The following is a 26,401-nucleotide window of genomic DNA, read 5'->3' on the forward strand; positions in this document are numbered from 1 at the left end:
TAGTTTTTGTGTAAATTCTAAAACCCTGAGTATATATATTAGTAAAGACAGTTTTGTAAATAATTTTGTTCGTAACAAATGGATAATTTATTAAAAAGAACAACGCCGTTCTTTATTAATTTTGAAAATGTTTATTTCGTTGAGAATACCAAAAAAAGCTACTCTCTGAAAATTTAACAAATTTTTTGCTTTTTTTTTTTGCAAGTAAAAATATTTTTGTTTGTTCTGGAAACACAAGTTGAGTTTATTTTTAATGGTAAGAGGCTCATTTCCTGTTTCCTAAACGTTCGCTGTTTTAATTTCAATTTGTGATTAACTAAATAAATCATAAATATTGTTGTGTTATTTTTAAAAAATATTTAAACTTCATTCCACTGAGTAAATATTCAAATAATTTGGGACTTCTAAAAAATAATTAGAAAACACCACGGGAGGAAAAAAATGCAAAAGGAAGTTTTGTGTTCAATGTTCATATAATGGAGGGTTCGTATTACAGTTTATTTATTTAAGCCTCGGGCTCTGGACTACGGTATTAGCCGTCCAGATATGAATCCGTGGTTGCATTATAACACGTTTTTTGAGTGGAACGACTTGGATAAGGAGATATGAAACTATGCTACTTTGAAGTGTGGTGATGTTATCATTTCTTTATTTCAACTTTAAATTTCTTTTTTCTTTAAACTTGGTGATGTAAATGTTTATGTTAAATAAATTTGGTAAGGTCAAAACAATAAACAGGATTTAGCTCTTTTTAAAAGACATTTACAAAAACCCAGTGGTTTAAACTCTTAGATACTAAAAAAAAAAAAAAAAAGTGAACAAAAAGTGTTCATTCTAAAAAAAAAATTTCTCTTTATTCTATTACACGAATGAAGTTGGATTAAACAAATTTGTTGTAAGTCTCGCAAACTTTCGTGCGATTGTTTCAAGAATGCTGGAAAGCTATTTTACTTTGTGAAGAAAAGGAAGCAAAATAAATACTAATAATAAAAAAAAAATTAACCAAGTTGTAAAACATATTTTACAACCAAATTTTAAATCTCTTCTTTTATTATTATTATTATTATTTTTAACATTTTGATTTTTTGCAAATTTAAATTGATTGTGCTCCATGTTACGCAGTTTATTTTGTAGTTGGCTAATCCCATATTCTTAGTCGAGTCATCACTAAATACACAAACATAGTGAATCATGAAAGCTTATGTGACTTAAGTTTTCGCCAACTTAAATTCATTTTTTCCTTGTTGTGAGATCAGCTTCCATCATGGCAATGGTTGTGCAGTTTTACTGTTGATAGATCGCCTTTTTTTTTTCGCCGCCAAAATTACAACTGTCGTTTAGTCAACTACAGCAACCTTTTACTGTCCATGTTTCAGTTGCTTCTTGTTAAGACAATGAATTCAATGATTTTTTTTTTTAATCGTTTATTTGATTAGTAGCCAATAAATTGAATGTAAATCAATTTACTATTTTTTTCATATATATTTCAATGTATATATTTATTATTGTCTTAAGATAATCAAAATGAAAATTGATGAAAAAATTTGGTAATTTGAAAAGTGTTTAGAAGTTCGTTGAAGAAAATTAAAGTTAGACGAAAATGACGTGTTTATTTGTTTATCTGCTTATGGCAATAGCAATCTTTCCTTTGGAAAGTAGCCATGCTGGTAAGTTTTAGATTACTTTGTATTTATCCTCATGTCTGTTAACAGCGTTTCCTTAGCTTTACATATTTATAATTAATTTAACTTCATGTTAAAAAAAAATTTCAATAAAATAAATTTATTTTACACATTTTAAAATATTTAAAATTTTTAACGGGTTTGTTAAAATTATGTAAGTATATTTAAAATATTTCTTAAATATGCTTACTAAATTGATTTAAAACAAACCTATGTTTTTGATAAAGAGGTTTTGTACAAAAAAAAGTATTGTGAAAAATCTATTGCAAAATTTCCATTAAATAAACACCCTACGTCTACATTTCAAAGGCAAGTGTTGAAACTTATTTTTTTGGGGGGAGGGTGGTTATCTTACCTCCTTTCAAGAAAAAAAATCATTTTGAATTTAAACAACCTTTATCAGAAATATGACTTTTGTCAGCATTTGTTACGATTTTAATATGGAAATTAAAATTATTTTAAAAGTTAATTTAAAAAGTAAAAATCTAAACATTACAATTTTTTGAAGGATGTTTTAAGTTAAAAAAATCTTGCCTTTTTAAAAAAGTTTTAATAACAAGTTTGAATCTTATTTTTTGTTATGAAAAAGTTTAAAAATCCAAATCTAAGTTCAGATTCTTATTTAAATTTTTTTTTTTTAAATCAAAACTTAGTGGATTTTAATCTAAATTTAGTTATTGTAAATTTACCTAAGTTTCCATAAATTTCTCTAGGAAATATTAATTACTACAAAATATCGTGAAAATATATAGAAATTTTGGTTTTAACCTCTTCTAACTCAAATCCCAAGTTTAGAGCTTCAAATTACGTTGGTTGAAAACCAACGCTTAATTGTAGTTTTAATATAATGATATCCAAATAATCAAATCAAATTTTTATTTTCGTTTTTTTTTTTTTAAATATTTATCTTGTGGATTGATGAATATAAATATTTTATATAATGTAATCGTTTAATAATTCTTAAAAATTGAAATTAATGAAGTATCTTGCTAGTTGTCTATCTACAAATTCGTGAAATAGCGTCTTATCAGAATATCGTGTTAATTCATATATAAATTAGCTCATCGATCACGTAGTGATAATAAAACGAAAAGTACGAGAAAGCTGAACAAGACGTAATGAATTTTATTTAAATACCAGCTGGAATACCCGTTGAAATGCGCCGGGTCTTCCAGCTATTAGATATAAAACTTTACTGCATTAATCAGAAATGCAGTCATGTTTTTGGTAACTAAACCACACTGAAGTATAGGTGAGGATTAAACGTCTGCGTATCGTTTCATTTCCATATCGTTATCATTCCGGTATGATAATAGAAAAAAAAATCGGAATGATTACGACAAATTATCGGTAAAAAAATTTTAACCGGTATTAAGTTAGTTTAAATCTCGGTGTATTTCGGAACTCTCGTCGTTCCTATGAAACTTTTTTTCCAGACGCATAGTGAGGATCGGATCAAAGTTGTGGATTTGTATAAAGAACACACCCACATACACATACAAACCTTGGGCCTAATATACTAGATAACTTGCGTTTTTAGTCTTTAAATAAAACCCGAAACTGATGACCGTTAATAACAGTAACTAACCGACAACTCTGTACCAACAAACCAAAAACTTTATAAAACAAAGTTGTGAAAAAACACGAATAAGCATCTCCTTCTAAAACTTCCCAAGATTTTATTAGCTTTAACTTTAAGGCATTTAAGGTGTTTCTTAACTAAGGCCTGTTTTAAATACCATTGTAATTAACTTTATTTGAAGTTTCTGTAATATTCTAAATGTTTCTGAAAAGTTCTCACAATTCTAGAAAAATTAAGAACATTTATTAGCGATGCATGTAAATCACAAACATTGTAGAAAACAGCTAAATTTCAAAATATTTGAAAGACTCAAAAAACCAAAAATTTATTTTCAAATTTTCAAAATTTTTTCAAATTTCAAACTTTTTCAAATAGTAAGCATTTTCTATCTGCTTCTGGTATAAGTAAGTAACAAGGTATAAATGATAAGGAAATAATAATAATTATAATAAGTAAATTATATAGAAAATACTTTTAAACCCGAATAAAAGGTTGTTTTTTTTTTTGACAAAGTGTAAGATTTAATAACAAATTTCATAGTAAACAAATTATATATATATATATATATATATATATATATATATATATATATATATATATATATATATATATATATATATATATAAACTAGTTTTTTAATAATTACAAAAAACTTGGATTAAAACTTGAATAAAAAGTGAGAAAAGGTATGAAAAAAAGTTTAAGAAAAGGCATTTGATAATTAAACAACTAAGATGAGTATAATTAGATGGTTTTTTAATTGTGCATGTGAAAAACTTCTGTATTTTGAACCAGTCTGGTTTTTTGTTTTGGAAGCTCATTTATATTAACTAGCATATTGAAAATCTCTGAAAAAACTAAAATCTATTAATTAGGATAAGGTCAGTCCTGTTCAAAGGTTTCAAGCAAATAATATTTCATGGGAAACTAAAAAACAAAAATAGTAATTGCAACATACTGACCTTTTCTAAGAAAACTAAAAAAAATCTTCCAAAATATTTGAACTTTAGAATTAGTTGTCAAAAACTGTTTTAGTCAGTAATATAAGCTTATCTTGGTGTTGTGATAGATGAGAAACTTTTGTTAACTCACATAATTACTCTCAAATTAAGCTGTTCCATTGGCATGTTAGCAAAAGTTTGACATTAAGTTAACTTTGAATTGTTACTATTTATGTATCATTCATATTTCCAGTATGCATGCAAAGTTTTAAAACAATGCAAAATTGTTTGTCTTTGTAAAGTTGTTTTATAATAGAGCAATATAAATAATTCATTTTTTCCCATGTAATTTGCGACATCTTGTATCTTACATCCAAGTATCTTTGTTTCTATGACTTACTTTAGTACATAAGTTGTTCATTTGTCTGGAATCAGGAGCACACTCTCCTTCCAGTCATATTTTGTAACTACTTTAATAATAGGACAATATGTGGGGATATCCTAAGATCACTCTCTTGTAACAGCTTAATTATCCCAAAAAATAGACAATTAAACACAATTAATTCCATTAAAAACCAGTGTATCCTTTTTTGGAGCACCCTTCCAATTACCATAAAAATAGATTATATTTTTAAGTTGAAGAATCTGTTCTTTAAGTCTTTTCATTATTTCTACCTAAGTAGTTACACTTAACCTCATTCTTCACCTCTATAAATTTTTTCTTTTGTATATGTATTTTTTAAAGTTATTTATATGTGTATATGAGATATAATATATGAACAAATTATCTTATTTCTAATACACACACACACACACACACACATACACACACACACACACACACACACACACACACACACACACACACACACACACACAGACAAATATATATATATATATATATATATATATATATATATATATATATATATATATATATATATATATATATATATATATATATATATATATATATATATACATACATACATACATACATACATATTTGTAATATCTATGTCAAAACAAATATACATACATATTTAAAGTAAAATACTTAAAAGTTGTTACAACTGGTTTTAACTTTTATTTTTTAGCAAAACTTCCAGATGAATACTGTAGTGATATCATTGCTGATATTGGTTTTATCCTTGATTCCTCTGGTAGTTTGCGCAGAGATTACAAAAATGAAAAAGATTTTTTAAAAGCATTAGCTGCTATTTTTGACATAAAGCCTAATGGCTCTAGATTGTCAGTCATTACATTTAGTTATTATTCTGAGCATAGTATTAAACTTAATGATTTTACAGATATGATTTCCTTTAATAATGCAGTAGACAAAATACCATTGATGGGTTCTTTAACAAGAATAGACAAAGCTCTACGTCTTTCAAAAAATGAAATGTTTACAATTAAAAATGGAGGAAGACCAGGAGTAACTAAACTACTCATTTTGTTAACAGATGGGTCACAAACCCCAGGTGCAGGAGTAGAAGACCCTCTAGTTATTAGTGATGAGTTGCGTAAAGATGGTATCACAATTATTGCTGTTGGTATTGGTGCTGGAATTAATCAAACTGAACTGACTAGAATTGCTGGCGGAGAAGCCAATACATTCAGTGCAAATACATTTAACATACTTAAAGATGAAAAATTTCTCAAAAGCATCAAAACAGATGTCTGTAAACTAGGTATGTTATTTGTAATTGTAATTAATGTTGCTGTAAAACCTTGTGTGTGTGTTTGTGTATGTGTGTGTATATGTGTGTGTGTGTGTGTGTGTGTGTGTGTGTGTGTGTGTGTGTGTGTGTGTGTGTGTGTGTGTGTGTGTGTGTGTGTGTGTGTGTGTGTGTGAAGATATTGCTGGGAATTTTTTCAATGTGTATTAGAAAAATTCTTTTTTTAAACGAATTGTTTAGTTTACAGATTTTGTATTTAAAATTTTTTTTTTTTAAGTGTCTGAAAAGTTTCTTTTTTAAATATATTATTCAGTTAACAGATTTTCTACAAAGTTCTATTTAACAAAAAAAATGATGCTGTAAACAAAACAATAAAAGAATTGTAGTTTAAATAATATTGAATCATTCATGAACAAAGAAAAATTGATTGCTTTGCATTGCAGTATAAAATAAACAAACTTCCTAATGTCACAGTGTAAATTATTATATCAAGTTTTAACAATTAAATCCAAGAATTTTACTCATTTTTTTTACATGAAAGGTTCCCTAGTATGTTTTCTAATATCACAATAATTCTAAGATAAAAGATCCTTCTATAAGATGGAAGTTGCAACCACTCTATGTTTTGCATGTCATACTTATTTATTTAAAACAATTTAAATTCTGAATCCACCAAAGATGCTGAGCAAGATCTCTGTTTATTATCCAAAGTTAGTTTCAATATATTCAGTAAATCATACTCACTGCTAAATGTATCACATTCATTCACATCTGGAGGAGCATCAGCTATTTCATTCTTCCCCTGCTTTGGAAAGTCATAAAGAAGGCTGAACAAAATATCTTTTAAATTAATCATTAAGTCCGTTGCAAACTTACTTTATTATAACAACTATGTGAAGTTGTAGTATCAATCACCACAATTACAACAATCATTTTTAGTTTGCATTATTTCAAATATCTGTTACTGCTATATTCTGCCATTCTCCTTTAACCTAACAGAATATTAGTTCCTACATCATCAACAGGTATTCCTCACAGAGTTTTGTTTCCCACAAATATATTGGAATTTACAAAAAGATTTAACATTAAAAAGGACCAATAAAAAAGCCTTCTTTTACTTAATTCAAATATCAACTATCATTAAATGGGAAAAAATTTAAACAGGATGTCTCTTGTTTAAATTTTTCTTTTTACTGTAAGATGGGACATCAGTAATATAAGCAGTTAATAACACAGAATAAACATCGATGTCTGTTCTGAAATAAAATTCTTTATTCATGAATTACATGCTACAATATTAAAAATAAATAATTAAACAATGCCTTTATTTCTCGGAAGCTGACTTATTATATATATATATATATATATATATATATATATATATATATATATATATATATATATATATATATATATATATATATAAATAAATAAATTTCAGAGAGAGGAATGGAGAGATTCAGTGAGCCTTATACATAATTTTAAATGCATCACTATCTTTAAGGCCAAAATATTCTATGTACTCACCATTTGAAATGGTGGAATAGGTGAAACAATACTTCTTCTTTATTTTCCCTAAAATTTGAAAACCTTAGAATCTCAGATTTATTTATTTCTAAGCCATGTGATCTAGTTACTTTCTCAGTATATATATATATATATATATAATAAATACAAAAAATATATATAATATATATATATATACAACATATATATATAATATATTGTATTTATATAAATAAGAAAGAGATATATTTATAAGAAAAAGAGTATATATATACATATATAGATATATATACATAGTAATAAACAGATTAACAAAAATACATACATATATTCGCACATACATACATACATACATACATAAATACATACATACATACATACATACATACATACATACATACATACATACATACGTACATACATACATACATACATAAATACAAACATACATACATACATACATATATACATACATACATACATACATACATACATATATACATACATACATACATACATACATACATACATACTTCATACATACATACATACATACATACATACATACATACATACATACATACATACATACATACATACATACATACAAACAAACATACATACATACATACATACAAACATACATACATATATACATACATACATACATACATACATACATACATACATACATACATACATACATACATACATACATACTTAATACATACATACATACATACATACATACATACATACATACATACATACATACATACATACATACATACATACATACATACATACATACATACATACATACATACATACATACATACATACATACATACACACATACATACATACATACATACATACATACATACATACATACATACAATACATACAATATATACATGCATATATACATAAAAACTAATCTATTTAAACAACTAGGTAGATATCTATATTGAAACACAAAACATATAAACACGCATTCGCATATAGACTTCCGTCTTTCAAATAAATATATTTAACAAAGAAAACCAATACGCTAATTATAATGTAAACCTTTCTTGAAATTCCAAAATTTTATATTCCAGCAACAGAAAAAAATGAATTGAACAGGATAAACAATCCATATAGAGAGCAAAATGAAGTAACAGGTATGAATTTTATAAAGATTACATAATCTTCTAAATTAAAATACGAATTTATCATTTCATTCCGTGATCAATTTAATAGCTATGTGATGATGGCATTCTCTTAAGGAGTCGTAAAGAGAGCCACGTCTTTCTGCTTCACGGGCGCGAATGACGAAAGTCGTGGTTGAGTCTTTGCCGCTCTTGCTTTTCTTCTGACGCGCTCTGTTGACTAGCGATGTGTTTTTTCTTTTTGATTTCAGCGGAAGGCAGATCTTTTGGGCTGGACGTTGTTTTCGCGATGGACTTGTCGTCGTCATCGTCGAAAGAGTCTCTTCAGCAGCAAAAGAGTGTAGTTAAGTCAGTTGCGCAATATCTTTTGCCTTCCCTATCAAACGAGTTGGGACTGGTGACATACTCTAGCAACGGCTTAGTGAAATCGGGCCTGAGTTCGGCGTTCAACAGCGACATTTTAGATGGGATTGACAACGCTGGCGGCACGCAAAGGGTGGACTCAGCTGTTCAAGTGGCCTCAGAAAAGCTCTTCAGACCCAGAAACGAAGACGAAAAGCTTAGGGCTAGGGGTAAAGTGTTCGTACTGTTTGTAACTGGCAAGCAGTCCTCGGCCAACCCGCCATCGCTATCAGCGGAAAGCGCAAAGCTGTTGCGCGACGGTAATGTGCGAACAGTCATCATAGCGCTCGATGAAATCGGTCAAGATTTTGCAAGAAACGCTCCTGGAGCCTACCTCTTGCAATACTCCGTCGACAAAACAGACAAGGCAGTGAAGAGCTATTTGCAGGACATGCATCGAAGCGGTAAGTTTCAGTGTCGCGTTTGGATGCGGCGTTGCGGTTTTGTGACGGCATTTGCTAGGCGTTTTAATAACGGCATTCTCTGAAGGAGTCGTAAAGAGAGCCACGTCTTTCTGCTTCACGGGCGCGAATGACGAAAGTCGTGGTTGAGTCTTTGCCGCTCTTGCTTTTCTTCTGACGCGCTCTGTTGACTAGCGATGTGTTTTTTCTTTTTGATTTCAGCGGAAGGCAGATCTTTTGGGCTGGACGTTGTTTTCGCGATGGACTTGTCGTCGTCATCGTCGAAAGAGTCTCTTCAGCAGCAAAAGAGTGTAGTTAAGTCAGTTGCGCAATATCTTTTGCCTTCCCTATCAAACGAGTTGGGACTGGTGACATACTCTAGCAACGGCTTAGTGAAATCGGGCCTGAGTTCGGCGTTCAACAGCGACATTTTAGATGGGATTGACAACGCTGGCGGCACGCAAAGGGTGGACTCAGCTGTTCAAGTGGCCTCAGAAAAGCTCTTCAGACCCAGAAACGAAGACGAAAAGCTTAGGGCTAGGGGTAAAGTGTTCGTACTGTTTGTAACTGGCAAGCAGTCCTCGGCCAACCCGCCATCGCTATCAGCGGAAAGCGCAAAGCTGTTGCGCGACGGTAATGTGCGAACAGTCATCATAGCGCTCGATGAAATCGGTCAAGATTTTGCAAGAAACGCTCCTGGAGCCTACCTCTTGCAATACTCCGTCGACAAAACAGACAAGGCAGTGAAGAGCTATTTGCAGGACATGCATCGAAGCGGTAAGTTTCAGTGTCGCGTTTGGATGCGGCGTTGCGGTTTTGTGACGGCATTTGCTAGGCGTTTTAATAACGGCATTCTCTGAAGGAGTCGTAAAGAGAGCCACGTCTTTCTGCTTCACGGGCGCGAATGACGAAAGTCGTGGTTGAGTCTTTGCCGCTCTTGCTTTTCTTCTGACGCGCTCTGTTGACTAGCGATGTGTTTTTTCTTTTTGATTTCAGCGGAAGGCAGATCTTTTGGGCTGGACGTTGTTTTCGCGATGGACTTGTCGTCGTCATCGTCGAAAGAGTCTCTTCAGCAGCAAAAGAGTGTAGTTAAGTCAGTTGCGCAATATCTTTTGCCTTCCCTATCAAACGAGTTGGGACTGGTGACATACTCTAGCAACGGCTTAGTGAAATCGGGCCTGAGTTCGGCGTTCAACAGCGACATTTTAGATGGGATTGACAACGCTGGCGGCACGCAAAGGGTGGACTCAGCTGTTCAAGTGGCCTCAGAAAAGCTCTTCAGACCCAGAAACGAAGACGAAAAGCTTAGGGCTAGGGGTAAAGTGTTCGTACTGTTTGTAACTGGCAAGCAGTCCTCGGCCAACCCGCCATCGCTATCAGCGGAAAGCGCAAAGCTGTTGCGCGACGGTAATGTGCGAACAGTCATCATAGCGCTCGATGAAATCGGTCAAGATTTTGCAAGAAACGCTCCTGGAGCCTACCTCTTGCAATACTCCGTCGACAAAACAGACAAGGCAGTGAAGAGCTATTTGCAGGACATGCATCGAAGCGGTAAGTTTCAGTGTCGCGTTTGGATGCGGCGTTGCGGTTTTGTGACGGCATTTGCTAGGCGTTTTAATAACGGCATTCTCTGAAGGAGTCGTAAAGAGAGCCACGTCTTTCTGCTTTACGGGCGCGAATGACGAAAGTCGTGGTTGAGTCTTTGCCGCTCTTGCTTTTCTTCTGACGCGCTCTGTTGACTAGCGATGTGTTTTTTCTTTTTGATTTCAGCGGAAGGCAGATCTTTTGGGCTGGACGTTGTTTTCGCGATGGACTTGTCGTCGTCATCGTCGAAAGAGTCTCTTCAGCAGCAAAAGAGTGTAGTTAAGTCAGTTGCGCAATATCTTTTGCCTTCCCTATCAAACGAGTTGGGACTGGTGACATACTCTAGCAACGGCTTAGTGAAATCGGGCCTGAGTTCGGCGTTCAACAGCGACATTTTAGATGGGATTGACAACGCTGGCGGCACGCAAAGGGTGGACTCAGCTGTTCAAGTGGCCTCAGAAAAGCTCTTCAGACCCAGAAACGAAGACGAAAAGCTTAGGGCTAGGGGTAAAGTGTTCGTACTGTTTGTAACTGGCAAGCAGTCCTCGGCCAACCCGCCATCGCTATCAGCGGAAAGCGCAAAGCTGTTGCGCGACGGTAATGTGCGAACAGTCATCATAGCGCTCGATGAAATCGGTCAAGATTTTGCAAGAAACGCTCCTGGAGCCTACCTCTTGCAATACTCCGTCGACAAAACAGACAAGGCAGTGAAGAGCTATTTGCAGGACATGCATCGAAGCGGTAAGTTTCAGTGTCGCGTTTGGATGCGGCGTTGCGGTTTTGTGACGGCATTTGCTAGGCGTTTTAATAACGGCATTCTCTGAAGGAGTCGTAAAGAGAGCCACGTCTTTCTGCTTTACGGGCGCGAATGACGAAAGTCGTGGTTGAGTCTTTGCCGCTCTTGCTTTTCTTCTGACGCGCTCTGTTGACTAGCGATGTGTTTTTTCTTTTTGATTTCAGCGGAAGGCAGATCTTTTGGGCTGGACGTTGTTTTCGCGATGGACTTGTCGTCGTCATCGTCGAAAGAGTCTCTTCAGCAGCAAAAGAGTGTAGTTAAGTCAGTTGCGCAATATCTTTTGCCTTCCCTATCAAACGAGTTGGGACTGGTGACATACTCTAGCAACGGCTTAGTGAAATCGGGCCTGAGTTCGGCGTTCAACAGCGACATTTTAGATGGGATTGACAACGCTGGCGGCACGCAAAGGGTGGACTCAGCTGTTCAAGTGGCCTCAGAAAAGCTCTTCAGACCCAGAAACGAAGACGAAAAGCTTAGGGCTAGGGGTAAAGTGTTCGTACTGTTTGTAACTGGCAAGCAGTCCTCGGCCAACCCGCCATCGCTATCAGCGGAAAGCGCAAAGCTGTTGCGCGACGGTAATGTGCGAACAGTCATCATAGCGCTCGATGAAATCGGTCAAGATTTTGCAAGAAACGCTCCTGGAGCCTACCTCTTGCAATACTCCGTCGACAAAACAGACAAGGCAGTGAAGAGCTATTTGCAGGACATGCATCGAAGCGGTAAGTTTCAGTGTCGCGTTTGGATGCGGCGTTGCGGTTTTGTGACGGCATTTGCTAGGCGTTTTAATAACGGCATTCTCTGAAGGAGTCGTAAAGAGAGCCACGTCTTTCTGCTTCACGGGCGCGAATGACGAAAGTCGTGGTTGAGTCTTTGCCGCTCTTGCTTTTCTTCTGACGCGCTCTGTTGACTAGCGATGTGTTTTTTCTTTTTGATTTCAGCGGAAGGCAGATCTTTTGGGCTGGACGTTGTTTTCGCGATGGACTTGTCGTCGTCATCGTCGAAAGAGTCTCTTCAGCAGCAAAAGAGTGTAGTTAAGTCAGTTGCGCAATATCTTTTGCCTTCCCTATCAAACGAGTTGGGACTGGTGACATACTCTAGCAACGGCTTAGTGAAATCGGGCCTGAGTTCGGCGTTCAACAGCGACATTTTAGATGGGATTGACAACGCTGGCGGCACGCAAAGGGTGGACTCAGCTGTTCAAGTGGCCTCAGAAAAGCTCTTCAGACCCAGAAACGAAGACGAAAAGCTTAGGGCTAGGGGTAAAGTGTTCGTACTGTTTGTAACTGGCAAGCAGTCCTCGGCCAACCCGCCATCGCTATCAGCGGAAAGCGCAAAGCTGTTGCGCGACGGTAATGTGCGAACAGTCATCATAGCGCTCGATGAAATCGGTCAAGATTTTGCAAGAAACGCTCCTGGAGCCTACCTCTTGCAATACTCCGTCGACAAAACAGACAAGGCAGTGAAGAGCTATTTGCAGGACATGCATCGAAGCGGTAAGTTTCAGTGTCGCGTTTGGATGCGGCGTTGCGGTTTTGTGACGGCATTTGCTAGGCGTTTTAATAACGGCATTCTCTGAAGGAGTCGTAAAGAGAGCCACGTCTTTCTGCTTCACGGGCGCGAATGACGAAAGTCGTGGTTGAGTCTTTGCCGCTCTTGCTTTTCTTCTGACGCGCTCTGTTGACTAGCGATGTGTTTTTTCTTTTTGATTTCAGCGGAAGGCAGATCTTTTGGGCTGGACGTTGTTTTCGCGATGGACTTGTCGTCGTCATCGTCGAAAGAGTCTCTTCAGCAGCAAAAGAGTGTAGTTAAGTCAGTTGCGCAATATCTTTTGCCTTCCCTATCAAACGAGTTGGGACTGGTGACATACTCTAGCAACGGCTTAGTGAAATCGGGCCTGAGTTCGGCGTTCAACAGCGACATTTTAGATGGGATTGACAACGCTGGCGGCACGCAAAGGGTGGACTCAGCTGTTCAAGTGGCCTCAGAAAAGCTCTTCAGACCCAGAAACGAAGACGAAAAGCTTAGGGCTAGGGGTAAAGTGTTCGTACTGTTTGTAACTGGCAAGCAGTCCTCGGCCAACCCGCCATCGCTATCAGCGGAAAGCGCAAAGCTGTTGCGCGACGGTAATGTGCGAACAGTCATCATAGCGCTCGATGAAATCGGTCAAGATTTTGCAAGAAACGCTCCTGGAGCCTACCTCTTGCAATACTCCGTCGACAAAACAGACAAGGCAGTGAAGAGCTATTTGCAGGACATGCATCGAAGCGGTAAGTTTCAGTGTCGCGTTTGGATGCGGCGTTGCGGTTTTGTGACGGCATTTGCTAGGCGTTTTAATAACGGCATTCTCTGAAGGAGTCGTAAAGAGAGCCACGTCTTTCTGCTTCACGGGCGCGAATGACGAAAGTCGTGGTTGAGTCTTTGCCGCTCTTGCTTTTCTTCTGACGCGCTCTGTTGACTAGCGATGTGTTTTTTCTTTTTGATTTCAGCGGAAGGCAGATCTTTTGGGCTGGACGTTGTTTTCGCGATGGACTTGTCGTCGTCATCGTCGAAAGAGTCTCTTCAGCAGCAAAAGAGTGTAGTTAAGTCAGTTGCGCAATATCTTTTGCCTTCCCTATCAAACGAGTTGGGACTGGTGACATACTCTAGCAACGGCTTAGTGAAATCGGGCCTGAGTTCGGCGTTCAACAGCGACATTTTAGATGGGATTGACAACGCTGGCGGCACGCAAAGGGTGGACTCAGCTGTTCAAGTGGCCTCAGAAAAGCTCTTCAGACCCAGAAACGAAGACGAAAAGCTTAGGGCTAGGGGTAAAGTGTTCGTACTGTTTGTAACTGGCAAGCAGTCCTCGGCCAACCCGCCATCGCTATCAGCGGAAAGCGCAAAGCTGTTGCGCGACGGTAATGTGCGAACAGTCATCATAGCGCTCGATGAAATCGGTCAAGATTTTGCAAGAAACGCTCCTGGAGCCTACCTCTTGCAATACTCCGTCGACAAAACAGACAAGGCAGTGAAGAGCTATTTGCAGGACATGCATCGAAGCGGTAAGTTTCAGTGTCGCGTTTGGATGCGGCGTTGCGGTTTTGTGACGGCATTTGCTAGGCGTTTTAATAACGGCATTCTCTGAAGGAGTCGTAAAGAGAGCCACGTCTTTCTGCTTCACGGGCGCGAATGACGAAAGTCGTGGTTGAGTCTTTGCCGCTCTTGCTTTTCTTCTGACGCGCTCTGTTGACTAGCGATGTGTTTTTTCTTTTTGATTTCAGCGGAAGGCAGATCTTTTGGGCTGGACGTTGTTTTCGCGATGGACTTGTCGTCGTCATCGTCGAAAGAGTCTCTTCAGCAGCAAAAGAGTGTAGTTAAGTCAGTTGCGCAATATCTTTTGCCTTCCCTATCAAACGAGTTGGGACTGGTGACATACTCTAGCAACGGCTTAGTGAAATCGGGCCTGAGTTCGGCGTTCAACAGCGACATTTTAGATGGGATTGACAACGCTGGCGGCACGCAAAGGGTGGACTCAGCTGTTCAAGTGGCCTCAGAAAAGCTCTTCAGACCCAGAAACGAAGACGAAAAGCTTAGGGCTAGGGGTAAAGTGTTCGTACTGTTTGTAACTGGCAAGCAGTCCTCGGCCAACCCGCCATCGCTATCAGCGGAAAGCGCAAAGCTGTTGCGCGACGGTAATGTGCGAACAGTCATCATAGCGCTCGATGAAATCGGTCAAGATTTTGTAAGAAACGCTCCTGGAGCCTACCTCTTGCAATACTCCGTCGACAAAACAGACAAGGCAGTGAAGAGCTATTTGCAGGACATGCATCGAAGCGGTAAGTTTCGCAGTCGCGTGTTTTTTGTATCCTGTTATTTAATTAATTGTAGTTGTGTTTTTGGAGTTATTTTGCTGATAATTTACGATATTTTTTCCTAGAAGGTAGGAATTTACCTTTCATCTCTCTAATAAACGTTTTTTTTTTAAGATATTCTAGAAGAATCTCAACTACAAGTTATTGTAATTTTTCTTTCTGCATTAAAATTATATTTCATTATATATGAGATAATAAAAGTACATAAATGTTGCTCATGAATATATAGTTAGTGATTGCAAATTTAAATGATATGAATCACTTTTTCAAAATAAAACATTTTCATGTTATTTAGAATTATTCTATATAAAAAGTAGATTTTCAAATCTTTTTACAATAACAAGAATAAGAAAATATAACCTCATCTATTTTTTAGTATTTGCCACCATATCCAACGTAAGAATGTCTATGCTTGTTGAGGATAAAGTACACAAATCGACCCAACCTCCATCTGTTACCGGTATTATTTTGCGTTTTGTTAGTTGTGCTCAACTCATGCCACTTCAGCTGGTGTTTTTAGTATTTTTTTTTTAAAAGAAAGTAAACAACTGCTATGTCCATTGTAGTCTGCGTTTTTAGCGCAATGATCTTTTTGTTTTATGAGTTCTTTTTCACTAATAGCTTTCACGTATCCCTCGTCTCCATCTTCTACTTCCAAAGCTACGGAATCAACGCATGCACCAAGTAAAATCTTTCCTTTTTGAGTTTTTGTTGTTGTTGTTGTTGTTGTTTTTGTTGTTGCTGTTGTTGTTGTTGTTCATGTACCGGAAGGCTCATATGCACGTGTACAAAACGGGCAGATGAACTTGAGATGTAACGATAGTGCTTTTTTAAGCAATTGCATAGAACGGCTTCAACCAAGTTAAATCTATCTTCGTTAAACTCTTGTAAAATTTCTCATTTAGCCACTGCTCAACCTAGTTGCGAAGCTATAGTTGATGTGGCATACATCCTGGACTCTTCTGGCAGTTTGCGAACTGAATACCAAAAGGAGAAGAACTTCTTAAAGACTTTGGCTGCCGTGTTTGGAATCAGCGAAAACGGTTCAAGAGCAGGAGTCATTACGTTCAGTTATCATGCAGTGCACAGCATCAAGCTCAACAACTTTACTGACTTAAATAGCTTTAACCAAGCTGTTGACAACATCCCACTGATGGGTTCCACAACAAGAATTGACAAAGCGCTTCGTCTTGCACAAAGGGAAATGTTCAGTACTAGGAATGGAGGTAGGCTCGGAGTTACAAAGTTAATCATCTTGTTGACGGACGGCTCCCAAACTCCCGGCGTCGATGTCGAAGAGCCAGGCGACATAGGAGAGGAGCTACGTAAGCAGGGCATTTCTATCATTGGTATCGGCATTGGCCCAGGCGTAAATGAAACTGAATTGGCCCACATTTCTGGGGGTGTAGCCAACACGTACAGTGCTGCTACATTCGACAAACTAATAGACAGCGATTTCCTACATCGAATCAAAAGCGGCTCCTGTGAGATAGGTAGTTAAATTTATTTTAATTGGCCGCTTAGTTTGCTGTAAAGAGGTTTGTGTCTCTTTTTTGTGCCGTTGTTTCTGGTGTTGTGTAGGCCGTTTTGCCGTCTCGACTCTATCATTGGCTTGGAATCGGTATTGTTCTGAGAACAAGATTTGATTTTTCACATTTTTGCAAGTGTTTGTTTTCCGTTTAGCAAAGTCTCAGCCGAGCTGTCAAGCCGTTGTTGATATTGGCTTTGTACTAGATTCCTCGGGTAGCTTGAGAAAAGACTACCACAAAGAGAAAAACTTCCTGAAGACTTTGGCTGCTGTCTTTGGAATCGCTGAGAACGGGTCAAGAGCGGGAGTGATTACATTCAGTTATTTTGCAGAGCACAGCATCAAGCTACACAACTTTACTGACTTAAACAGCTTTAGTAAGGCTGTGGACGATATTCCGCTGATGGGTTCCACAACAAGAATCGACAGAGCGCTTCGTCTTGCACAAAAGGAAATGTTCAGTACTAGGAATGGAGGTAGGCGCGGAGTTGCAAAGTTGCTCTTTTTATTGACAGACGGCTCCCAAACTCCAGGTGCTGACGCGGAAGAACCGGGTGAAATCGGAGCAGAGTTGCGCAAGAAGGGCGTTTCCATTATTGGTATAGGTATTGGTGACGGTGTGAATGAAACCGAACTGGCTCACATTGCTGGCGGTGAAAACTTTACCTACAGTGCCAGCACATTCGACAAGCTTAAGGACAGTGCCTTCTTGCATGACATCAAGATGAGTTCATGTGAAATAGGTGGGTTGGTGAGCCTTTCTTTATGTTTCTAAAAGCCTTCTTTCTCACTCCTGGTCTTGTTTTTAGTGTGTTTACGTTTGTCCTCAAAACGCAGTCGGCTTGTTTCTGTTTTGTTTTTCTTTTTGTTTGTTTGTTTTTGTTTTTTTTTTCTCTTAACGATCACTGTTCTGAAGTTACAATCATATTTTACACCTACGGTTTGCGATAGAAAGTGCAATTTTTCCTTGTATATTTAGCATCTGCTGCCACATCAAACGCTAGTGCGGCTCTGTTGGCTGACGACGAAGTACACAGTTCGACCCAACCTCCATCTGTTACCGGTATTATTTTGCGTTTTGTTAGTTGTGCTCAACTCATGCCACTTCAGCTGGTGTTTTTAGTATTTTTTTTTTAAAAGAAAGTAAACAACTGCTATGTCCATTGTAGTCTGCGTTTTTAGCGCAATGATCTTTTTGTTTTATGAGTTCTTTTTCACTAATAGCTTTCACGTATCCCTCGTCTCCATCTTCTACTTCCAAAGCTACGGAATCAACGCATGCACCAAGTAAAATCTTTCCTTTTTGAGTTTTTGTTGTTGTTGTTGTTGTTGTTTTTGTTGTTGCTGTTGTTGTTGTTGTTCATGTACCGGAAGGCTCATATGCACGTGTACAAAACGGGCAGATGAACTTGAGATGTAACGATAGTGCTTTTTTAAGCAATTGCATAGAACGGCTTCAACCAAGTTAAATCTATCTTCGTTAAACTCTTGTAAAATTTCTCATTTAGCCACTGCTCAACCTAGTTGCGAAGCTATAGTTGATGTGGCATACATCCTGGACTCTTCTGGCAGTTTGCGAACTGAATACCAAAAGGAGAAGAACTTCTTAAAGACTTTGGCTGCCGTGTTTGGAATCAGCGAAAACGGTTCAAGAGCAGGAGTCATTACGTTCAGTTATCATGCAGTGCACAGCATCAAGCTCAACAACTTTACTGACTTAAATAGCTTTAACCAAGCTGTTGACAACATCCCACTGATGGGTTCCACAACAAGAATTGACAAAGCGCTTCGTCTTGCACAAAGGGAAATGTTCAGTACTAGGAATGGAGGTAGGCTCGGAGTTACAAAGTTAATCATCTTGTTGACGGACGGCTCCCAAACTCCCGGCGTCGATGTCGAAGAGCCAGGCGACATAGGAGAGGAGCTACGTAAGCAGGGCATTTCTATCATTGGTATCGGCATTGGCCCAGGCGTAAATGAAACTGAATTGGCCCACATTTCTGGGGGTGTAGCCAACACGTACAGTGCTGCTACATTCGACAAACTAATAGACAGCGATTTCCTACATCGAATCAAAAGCGGCTCCTGTGAGATAGGTAGTTAAATTTATTTTAATTGGCCGCTTAGTTTGCTGTAAAGAGGTTTGTGTCTCTTTTTTGTGCCGTTGTTTCTGGTGTTGTGTAGGCCGTTTTGCCGTCTCGACTCTATCATTGGCTTGGAATCGGTATTGTTCTGAGAACAAGATTTGATTTTTCACATTTTTGCAAGTGTTTGTTTTCCGTTTAGCAAAGTCTCAGCCGAGCTGTCAAGCCGTTGTTGATATTGGCTTTGTACTAGATTCCTCGGGTAGCTTGAGAAAAGACTACCACAAAGAGAAAAACTTCCTGAAGACTTTGGCTGCTGTCTTTGGAATCGCTGAGAACGGGTCAAGAGCGGGAGTGATTACATTCAGTTATTTTGCAGAGCACAGCATCAAGCTACACAACTTTACTGACTTAAACAGCTTTAGTAAGGCTGTGGACGATATTCCGCTGATGGGTTCCACAACAAGAATCGACAGAGCGCTTCGTCTTGCACAAAAGGAAATGTTCAGTACTAGGAATGGAGGTAGGCGCGGAGTTGCAAAGTTGCTCTTTTTATTGACAGACGGCTCCCAAACTCCAGGTGCTGACGCGGAAGAACCGGGTGAAATCGGAGCAGAGTTGCGCAAGAAGGGCGTTTCCATTATTGGTATAGGTATTGGTGACGGTGTGAATGAAACCGAACTGGCTCACATTGCTGGCGGTGAAAACTTTACCTACAGTGCCAGCACATTCGACAAGCTTAAGGACAGTGCCTTCTTGCATGACATCAAGATGAGTTCATGTGAAATAGGTGGGTTGGTGAGCCTTTCTTTATGTTTCTAAAAGCCTTCTTTCTCACTCCTGGTCTTGTTTTTAGTGTGTTTACGTTTGTCCTCAAAACGCAGTCGGCTTGTTTCTGTTTTGTTTTTCTTTTTGTTTGTTTGTTTTTGTTTTTTTTTTCTCTTAACGATCACTGTTCTGAAGTTACAATCATATTTTACACCTACGGTTTGCGATAGAAAGTGCAATTTTTCCTTGTATATTTAGCATCTGCTGCCACATCAAACGCTAGTGCGGCTCTGTTGGCTGACGACGAAGTACACAGTTCGACCCAACCTCCATCTGTTACCGGTATTATTTTGCGTTTTGTTAGTTGTGCTCAACTCATGCCACTTCAGCTGGTGTTTTTAGTATTTTTTTTTTAAAAGAAAGTAAACAACTGCTATGTCCATTGTAGTCTGCGTTTTTAGCGCAATGATCTTTTAGTTTTATGAGTTCTTCTTCACTAATAGCTTTCACGTATCCCTCGTCTCCATCTTCTACTTCCAAAGCCATAGAGCCAACTCATGGACAAGGTAAAGTTCTCTTATATGTTTACTTTTTTCCTTTTTTTTTTCAATATTCTTAAGTTGCGTTTTTGCTTTAGCTTCAGGTATTTTTCGTATTGGTTTTTATAAGTTAATTGATTTTTTTTTCTTCCTTTTTTTATTTGATTTTGATTATTAATATGTTGTTAGTTTAAGTGTAATGCTTATAATTGTTTTTTAAGGAGAATGCAATTGTAGCAACTCCTCTTTTAATTATTATTTTTTTTTTTTTTTACTTTACTCCAAGTTTCCTGTTTTTTCTTCTTTGGGCTATGCTAACTATTTGTAGAAAAATGAGCTGTGAGATTATTAAATGTTAATTTTCCTTTTGGGAAAGTTTTTCTTCGAATAGACTTTTTCAAAAAATTCATCATTTAGGTATTTTTCTATTTTTTCGTTGTAAGTAAAATACTAAATCTAAATGATAATTCATGTTAAAAATTTGATTATAGCTTATAATTATAAACTTTTTTTTTTATTTTCTTAAATTAGTGCCTCAATTTTGTTTAATATGGTAATGCAAGTCTATTGAATAGCGTTTTCTAAAACATCTGCTCTGTATATTTTGTGAAAATAACATCTCCTTGAGATTGATATAGAAGTTAGATGTTTTGTTTTGTAAAGTTTGTTAGTTAAAAGCAATTTTTAGTAAAATCTGTGTGAAAAGTAGGTTCTTACGTAAGGTTTACAACTAGATCAGCTCATAAATCTTTTAAATGACATCTTAAACAGTTGTATGGAGAATATGTTGGAGGGGTATTGGGACTGGATAAAATTCCAGAACATTGCATTTGAATGCTGCTATAAACACCTTAATTGTTTTAACGACTGAATGCAAGCAGTCATTTTCTACAGAAAATATTATTTCTGAATATTATCTGTTGGTTGATTGTTTTACATGGTGTATACAAATCTTTACTTAGGGAAAGTGGGGGCATAACAGCCCCTGTAACATTTAGATTAATGGAGTATGAAAATAAAAACGGCATGCGTTTTTTTAACAGTGTATTTGATAAACACATCATTAAGCTTTAAATTGCTGCAATTAAGAAAAAAATAAAGCAGTTTTGAAAATGTTTTAACAAAAAATTTAAACTTAGTGAAAAAAATGGTTGTGCCCCTATAGTGAGGCACAACCGCACCCTAAAATATATATATATATATAATATACTATATATATATACAATATGCATATATATTATACATACATAAATATATATATATATATATATATATATATATATATATATATATATATATATATATAATATAGTTTTTATATATATAATATAATATATATATACATATACATTTGTATATATATACATTTATATATATATATACATATATACATATACATATATAATATAATGTGTGTGTGTATATATATATATATATATATATATATATATATATATATATATATATATATATATATATATATATATATATATATATATATATATATATATATGTAGGTATATATATTCAAATTAGGAAATGCATAATTATATACCTACAATATATGATAATCAACAGATATACATAAATATTACATTTATGTATATCTGGTGATTTTTATATATTGTGTAATGTAATATATGTTATTATATATTGCTAAGAGTTTAAATCGATATCTTGCTATATTTAATATAAAAAGATATTGATTTATACTCTTAGCTTTAAATTTTAATCAAAAACTCATTTATAAAGATTAAATAAAAAAATACAAAATCTTATTTCCGACATTTCAAAATAATACTATTTCTATTTATGTTTTTACATGAAGAATTCAAGTGTGATGATTGTGATTATTGTCATTCATAATTATCTAACGATGATAAATATCAAAAGTAAGCGGTTGTGCCTCCTGTACGTCTATGCGGTTCTGCCCCAGAGGACAGTTTTTAGAAAGAATGCAGTTTCATAGGTTGCTCATTAAGTTATGCCGATGTTAAAAACAGTTTTTACTAGATGAAATAATGCTGATAATAAATATGTTTAACACTAAAATCAAATATTGCTTAATCCTCAAAAAAAAAAGGTCTGGAAAAATATGATGTAAATATAATATTTTATTCAAAATAGACATTATTATGTACAACTTCCCAGAAACGCAACAGGCGTTCTTTTTGACATAATCGAAATGAAGGAAACTGATTTTCCGACGCATGGTATGCTTTTTGCCATATTAGGTGACATTTTTCAGAGGGAAATGTTGAAAAACGGTTATGCCTCCATATGCAGTTATGCCCCCATTTCCCCTACCTATTTTTCTGTATAAGATCGTCTTTCAAATACGTAAATCTAAAGCTATTTAGACAGTTTCTCATCTTTTAATGGCAAAGGGCAAGCTATTTGAAAATGTTTTTATAATTATTTTTTGGGAAAAAATGTAGAGAAGTAAACAAAATAGAAAAAGTATGAGCTAAACAATTAAAAGTTTAGGTTTAAAGAAAATGGTATATTGACAAATAAATAAGCAAAGAACGAGAGCACATGTTATTTCTTCATAATAATTATCTTTTAAAAACATTTTTGCTCAAGTGATCATACTTGAGCGGTATAAAGATATGTTTACCTATTGATTTAGTTTATATATTTTTCCAGCCTCATCTAGCTTTTTTTTTGATTTATGTTTCTTTTGACATTAATTATTTTCAATAGTATTAATCTTATTTTTATCTTTATATGTTCTTTATTTTTCCTACCTATTCCATTTAACAATTCTTCTATATTATCCTTAATCAATTTATCATTATTAGTTTGCATTAAGTAAAGGTACATATATTCATATAGTATTAGAGTATATATATATATATATATACATATATCTGTGTGTTTGTTTTTGAGTGTGTTTGTGTGTGTGTGAGTATATTCTAAGGATAAGCTTTTTTGCATAAGTTGCATTAACATCTTTAAGTGGTGCTTTTAATATGTAAAGACAATGCAAAATAAACAAAACGTAAAGAAAATGTTAAAATACTAAATTTTTTTTTCAGTAAAGTTATTGCAGATCATTTTTTAATTTGGCAATTATTATAGGCATGTTGTATAAGGGTGTTTGAGTTTCTTCATATTTAAGAGTTGAATCGTTCTAAAATGAATATATTCAGCTCCATGTTAATTCTCTCATGAATAGTTTTTTCAAACTTCTAAATATGCATAAAACAAAAATTCAAGAATTGATAAACATAAATCTTGTCATCTTAGTGTGTCTATAGTATGTCATGTTTTGTGCAAAATGTGTCAATTATGTTTGTCAATACTTTAAATGAATTTGTTATCATTATCTTGTCTCAAGATCAGATAAATAAAGTCTGCATAATTTCATAATTTTGCCTAATTATCTTAGCGTCTTCTTCTTGCTGTTTTACCTTTTCAAAACCGATTTTTCTCAATTAGTTCAGTGTCAATGTCTCAATCCAATTCAGTTTTGTTTCAGGTTGAATAACTGATCTGTTAATTTCCAAGAAAAACAATTTGTCTTTTTACATTTATCAGAATATAACTTTTACACATATTTTTGACCTTTTAAAATTTTCATTTCAGTGTTCCAGTCAAGTTCAACTCCAACTCCAACTGGACATTGTGTTAATGTAGTAAGTTAAAAAAAAACATTTTGCAAAAGAAATCTTGAAATCTTGAATATCTTTCTAGAGTTTTAATTTTTCGTAACTTTATATAAAATTTTTTTAGTTGAGATTTTGTTGTTACCCTTAGTTACCCTAGTTCTTTAATTTAGGATATGCATCCACTAGATAAAGATATCAATATTGCTCAGAATTTATTACAAGCTGGAATGGATAAAGATTGGATTGTCAAGTTTTTACAGAATACTGACTCCTTAAAGGTTCAGTGTTTATAATAAAGTTATGTTTAATCGTTTTAGAAATGGGAGTGCGATAGCATAATTTGTATTTTTGCTTATGGCTTTTATCTTTTATTTTTATGCTCTTCTAAGTTTTTGATTTTAGCAAATTTGCTCTACAACTTTGATCAATGTAATATATGATTGTTGTTGTTATAATTTTCATATATATTATTACAATCATAAATATTATTGTCACATTGCGGTAGCAAACAATTTTAATATGATTTTATAAGACTTTTCTCGGATATTTTTTAGATGATTTTAAAATATGACGAAAAACTTCGCTACATTCTTTCTGAGTTTAACCCATCACTTCAGAGATTGTTTCCCGAGTTTAATTGCAAATCTGGTGCCGTAGAAAAAACATTATCTTTTATTATCTCTTCTGATGGTTTGTTTTTTAATCTATTTTGCTTTTTTTTTGTCCATATTTTGTCAGAAACATTTTTCTATTTAGTTTTTTCATTTAAAAAGTCTTCTAATTAACTTAGATCTAATTATATAATATATAATTATATATAATAATCTAACAATAATCTAATAAATCAATTAGGACAAACTTTTTTACTGATTCTTTACAAAGTTCAGAAAAAATATTTTTAGAAAAAATGTTGCACATTTTTTAACTTTTTTTTTTTTTTTCCTCTTAAAGAGCAAACTGATGTTCTTTTGAAAGCAAGAAAAATAGGAGGCGGACAGTTTGTAGATATGTTATGGGCAACTGGTTTGGCTAATGAAATTTTAAGTTCCGACGAGGATGTAACAATAATAGTTCCTTTGTCAATAAAGAACGTTTTAGGTTCCATCCAATCAAAAATCAATGATTCTTGCTCACTTATTGAAATGCTTAAGTATCATATTATCAAAGGAAAGAACTTGTTAACGGGTCTAACAAACAACAACATGTTAAAATCAAAGTATGAAGCAAAGCCAATCTATTTTAACAAGTTTAATGAGGTATTAAGAAATTTAATAAACTTTGTAAAAATATTCTTCTAAAAATATTACATCTGTACTGCAAATGTCTACAGAGTTATTAAGTTATATATTTATTACATTATTTATTCTGTATACTTCTCTTATTAACAATACTTTATTTGCAGCTGAATACATTAAGTGGTTCTGTAGTTAGTAATTGGAATATAGAAGCGCGTGGTGGAATCATACACGTTATTGAAAAATTCATGTTACCTCCAGCCACGGATGCAGTATCTTTACTTGAAGGACTTAAACTCTATTCAATCTTTACAGAGGCTTTAAAAGATTCCAGGTTGCCATCAGAACTAAAAGTTGCTCCCCATACTTATTTTGTAGTCACCGACTCGAACTTGAATAAAACTTTCGTTTCGAACTTTTCCAGCTCTGACAAAAGTCTTAACTATCTAAAGCGCCATATTACTCCGGGACTTCATTTTTTCAGTGCGTTAAGCAAAATGAATACCACTACATTGACTGCGATCGACGGTTCTTCTTTTAGAGTAGTCAATCATGGAAATAAGATTACAGTCAATGGAAGCGTTATATCTACTTTTGACTTGTTTTCGCGCAATGGAGTAATTCACGTGATAGACGCCCCTTTATAGACGATTTCAGAAGAAAACTTTATCTCAATTTAAATAAATAATTTTTTAATAAAGCTAGTTATAGGTTTTATAGATTTTATGAAAATATATAGTTATGTATATGCCTAAATTATTTGAGTTGATTTTCGGTGTTGCAATTTACCCAAAATATTTGCGCAGTTTAAAGCGGCTTATTACACTTTAACAACTGCTCATATTCGGCAGGTAATTCGATATTCGTTGTCATTTATCAAGTCGGTAATAGAGTCATATTCTCATTCCGTCAACTCCTTTACTGAAATTTTGTCTTACAGCTATAAAAGCGCATTTCTTGTACAAGTAACATAAAAAAAAGCATTGTGGGTAATAATAATTATCGTTAATATAAACTAACATTTTATCGGATATTTCCAACTAAAATTTAAAATT

At 34.9% G+C, this 26,401-nt stretch overlaps 1 protein-coding gene across 1 annotated transcript; it reads left to right on the plus strand.

The window, feature by feature from the left end:
* Positions 1 to 1,504: 1,504 nt before the first annotated feature.
* LOC145186658 (uncharacterized) lies at positions 1,505 to 26,102 on the plus strand. The gene is made up of 27 exons (XM_090096526.1): positions 1,505 to 1,667; positions 5,303 to 5,896; positions 8,494 to 8,556; positions 8,796 to 9,350; positions 9,570 to 10,124; positions 10,344 to 10,898; positions 11,118 to 11,672; positions 11,892 to 12,446; positions 12,666 to 13,220; positions 13,440 to 13,994; positions 14,214 to 14,768; positions 14,988 to 15,542; positions 15,955 to 16,038; positions 16,200 to 16,262; positions 16,484 to 17,071; positions 17,262 to 17,849; positions 18,086 to 18,169; positions 18,331 to 18,393; positions 18,615 to 19,202; positions 19,393 to 19,980; positions 20,217 to 20,300; positions 20,462 to 20,524; positions 24,089 to 24,138; positions 24,282 to 24,389; positions 24,666 to 24,801; positions 25,063 to 25,367; positions 25,514 to 26,102. Exons 1-27 carry the CDS (start codon positions 1,601 to 1,603, stop codon positions 25,991 to 25,993), a joined length of 9,591 nt encoding a protein of 3,196 aa, XP_089952652.1. The 5' UTR covers positions 1,505 to 1,600; the 3' UTR covers positions 25,994 to 26,102.
* Positions 26,103 to 26,401: the final 299 nt, after the last annotated feature.

This window comes from Hydra viridissima, unplaced genomic scaffold, assembly GCF_058129835.1.
Source record: "Hydra viridissima isolate aposymbiotic clone 2 unplaced genomic scaffold, HvirCarnegie_v1 scaffold_8, whole genome shotgun sequence".
Classification (NCBI taxonomy): Eukaryota; Metazoa; Cnidaria; class Hydrozoa; order Anthoathecata; family Hydridae; genus Hydra; species Hydra viridissima.

Excerpts from the sequence above, each read along its gene's own strand:
- LOC145186658 (XM_090096526.1), top strand. The coding sequence starts at position 1,601 with ATGACGTGTTTATTTGTTTATCTGCTTATGGCAATAGCAATCTTTCCT. Across the intron at positions 1,668-5,302 it reads TTTGGAAAGTAGCCATGCTG|CAAAACTTCCAGATGAATAC; the intron begins GTAAGTTTTAGA and ends TTTATTTTTTAG. Across the intron at positions 18,170-18,330 it reads CCAACCTCCATCTGTTACCG|CTTTCACGTATCCCTCGTCT; the intron begins GTATTATTTTGC and ends TTTCACTAATAG.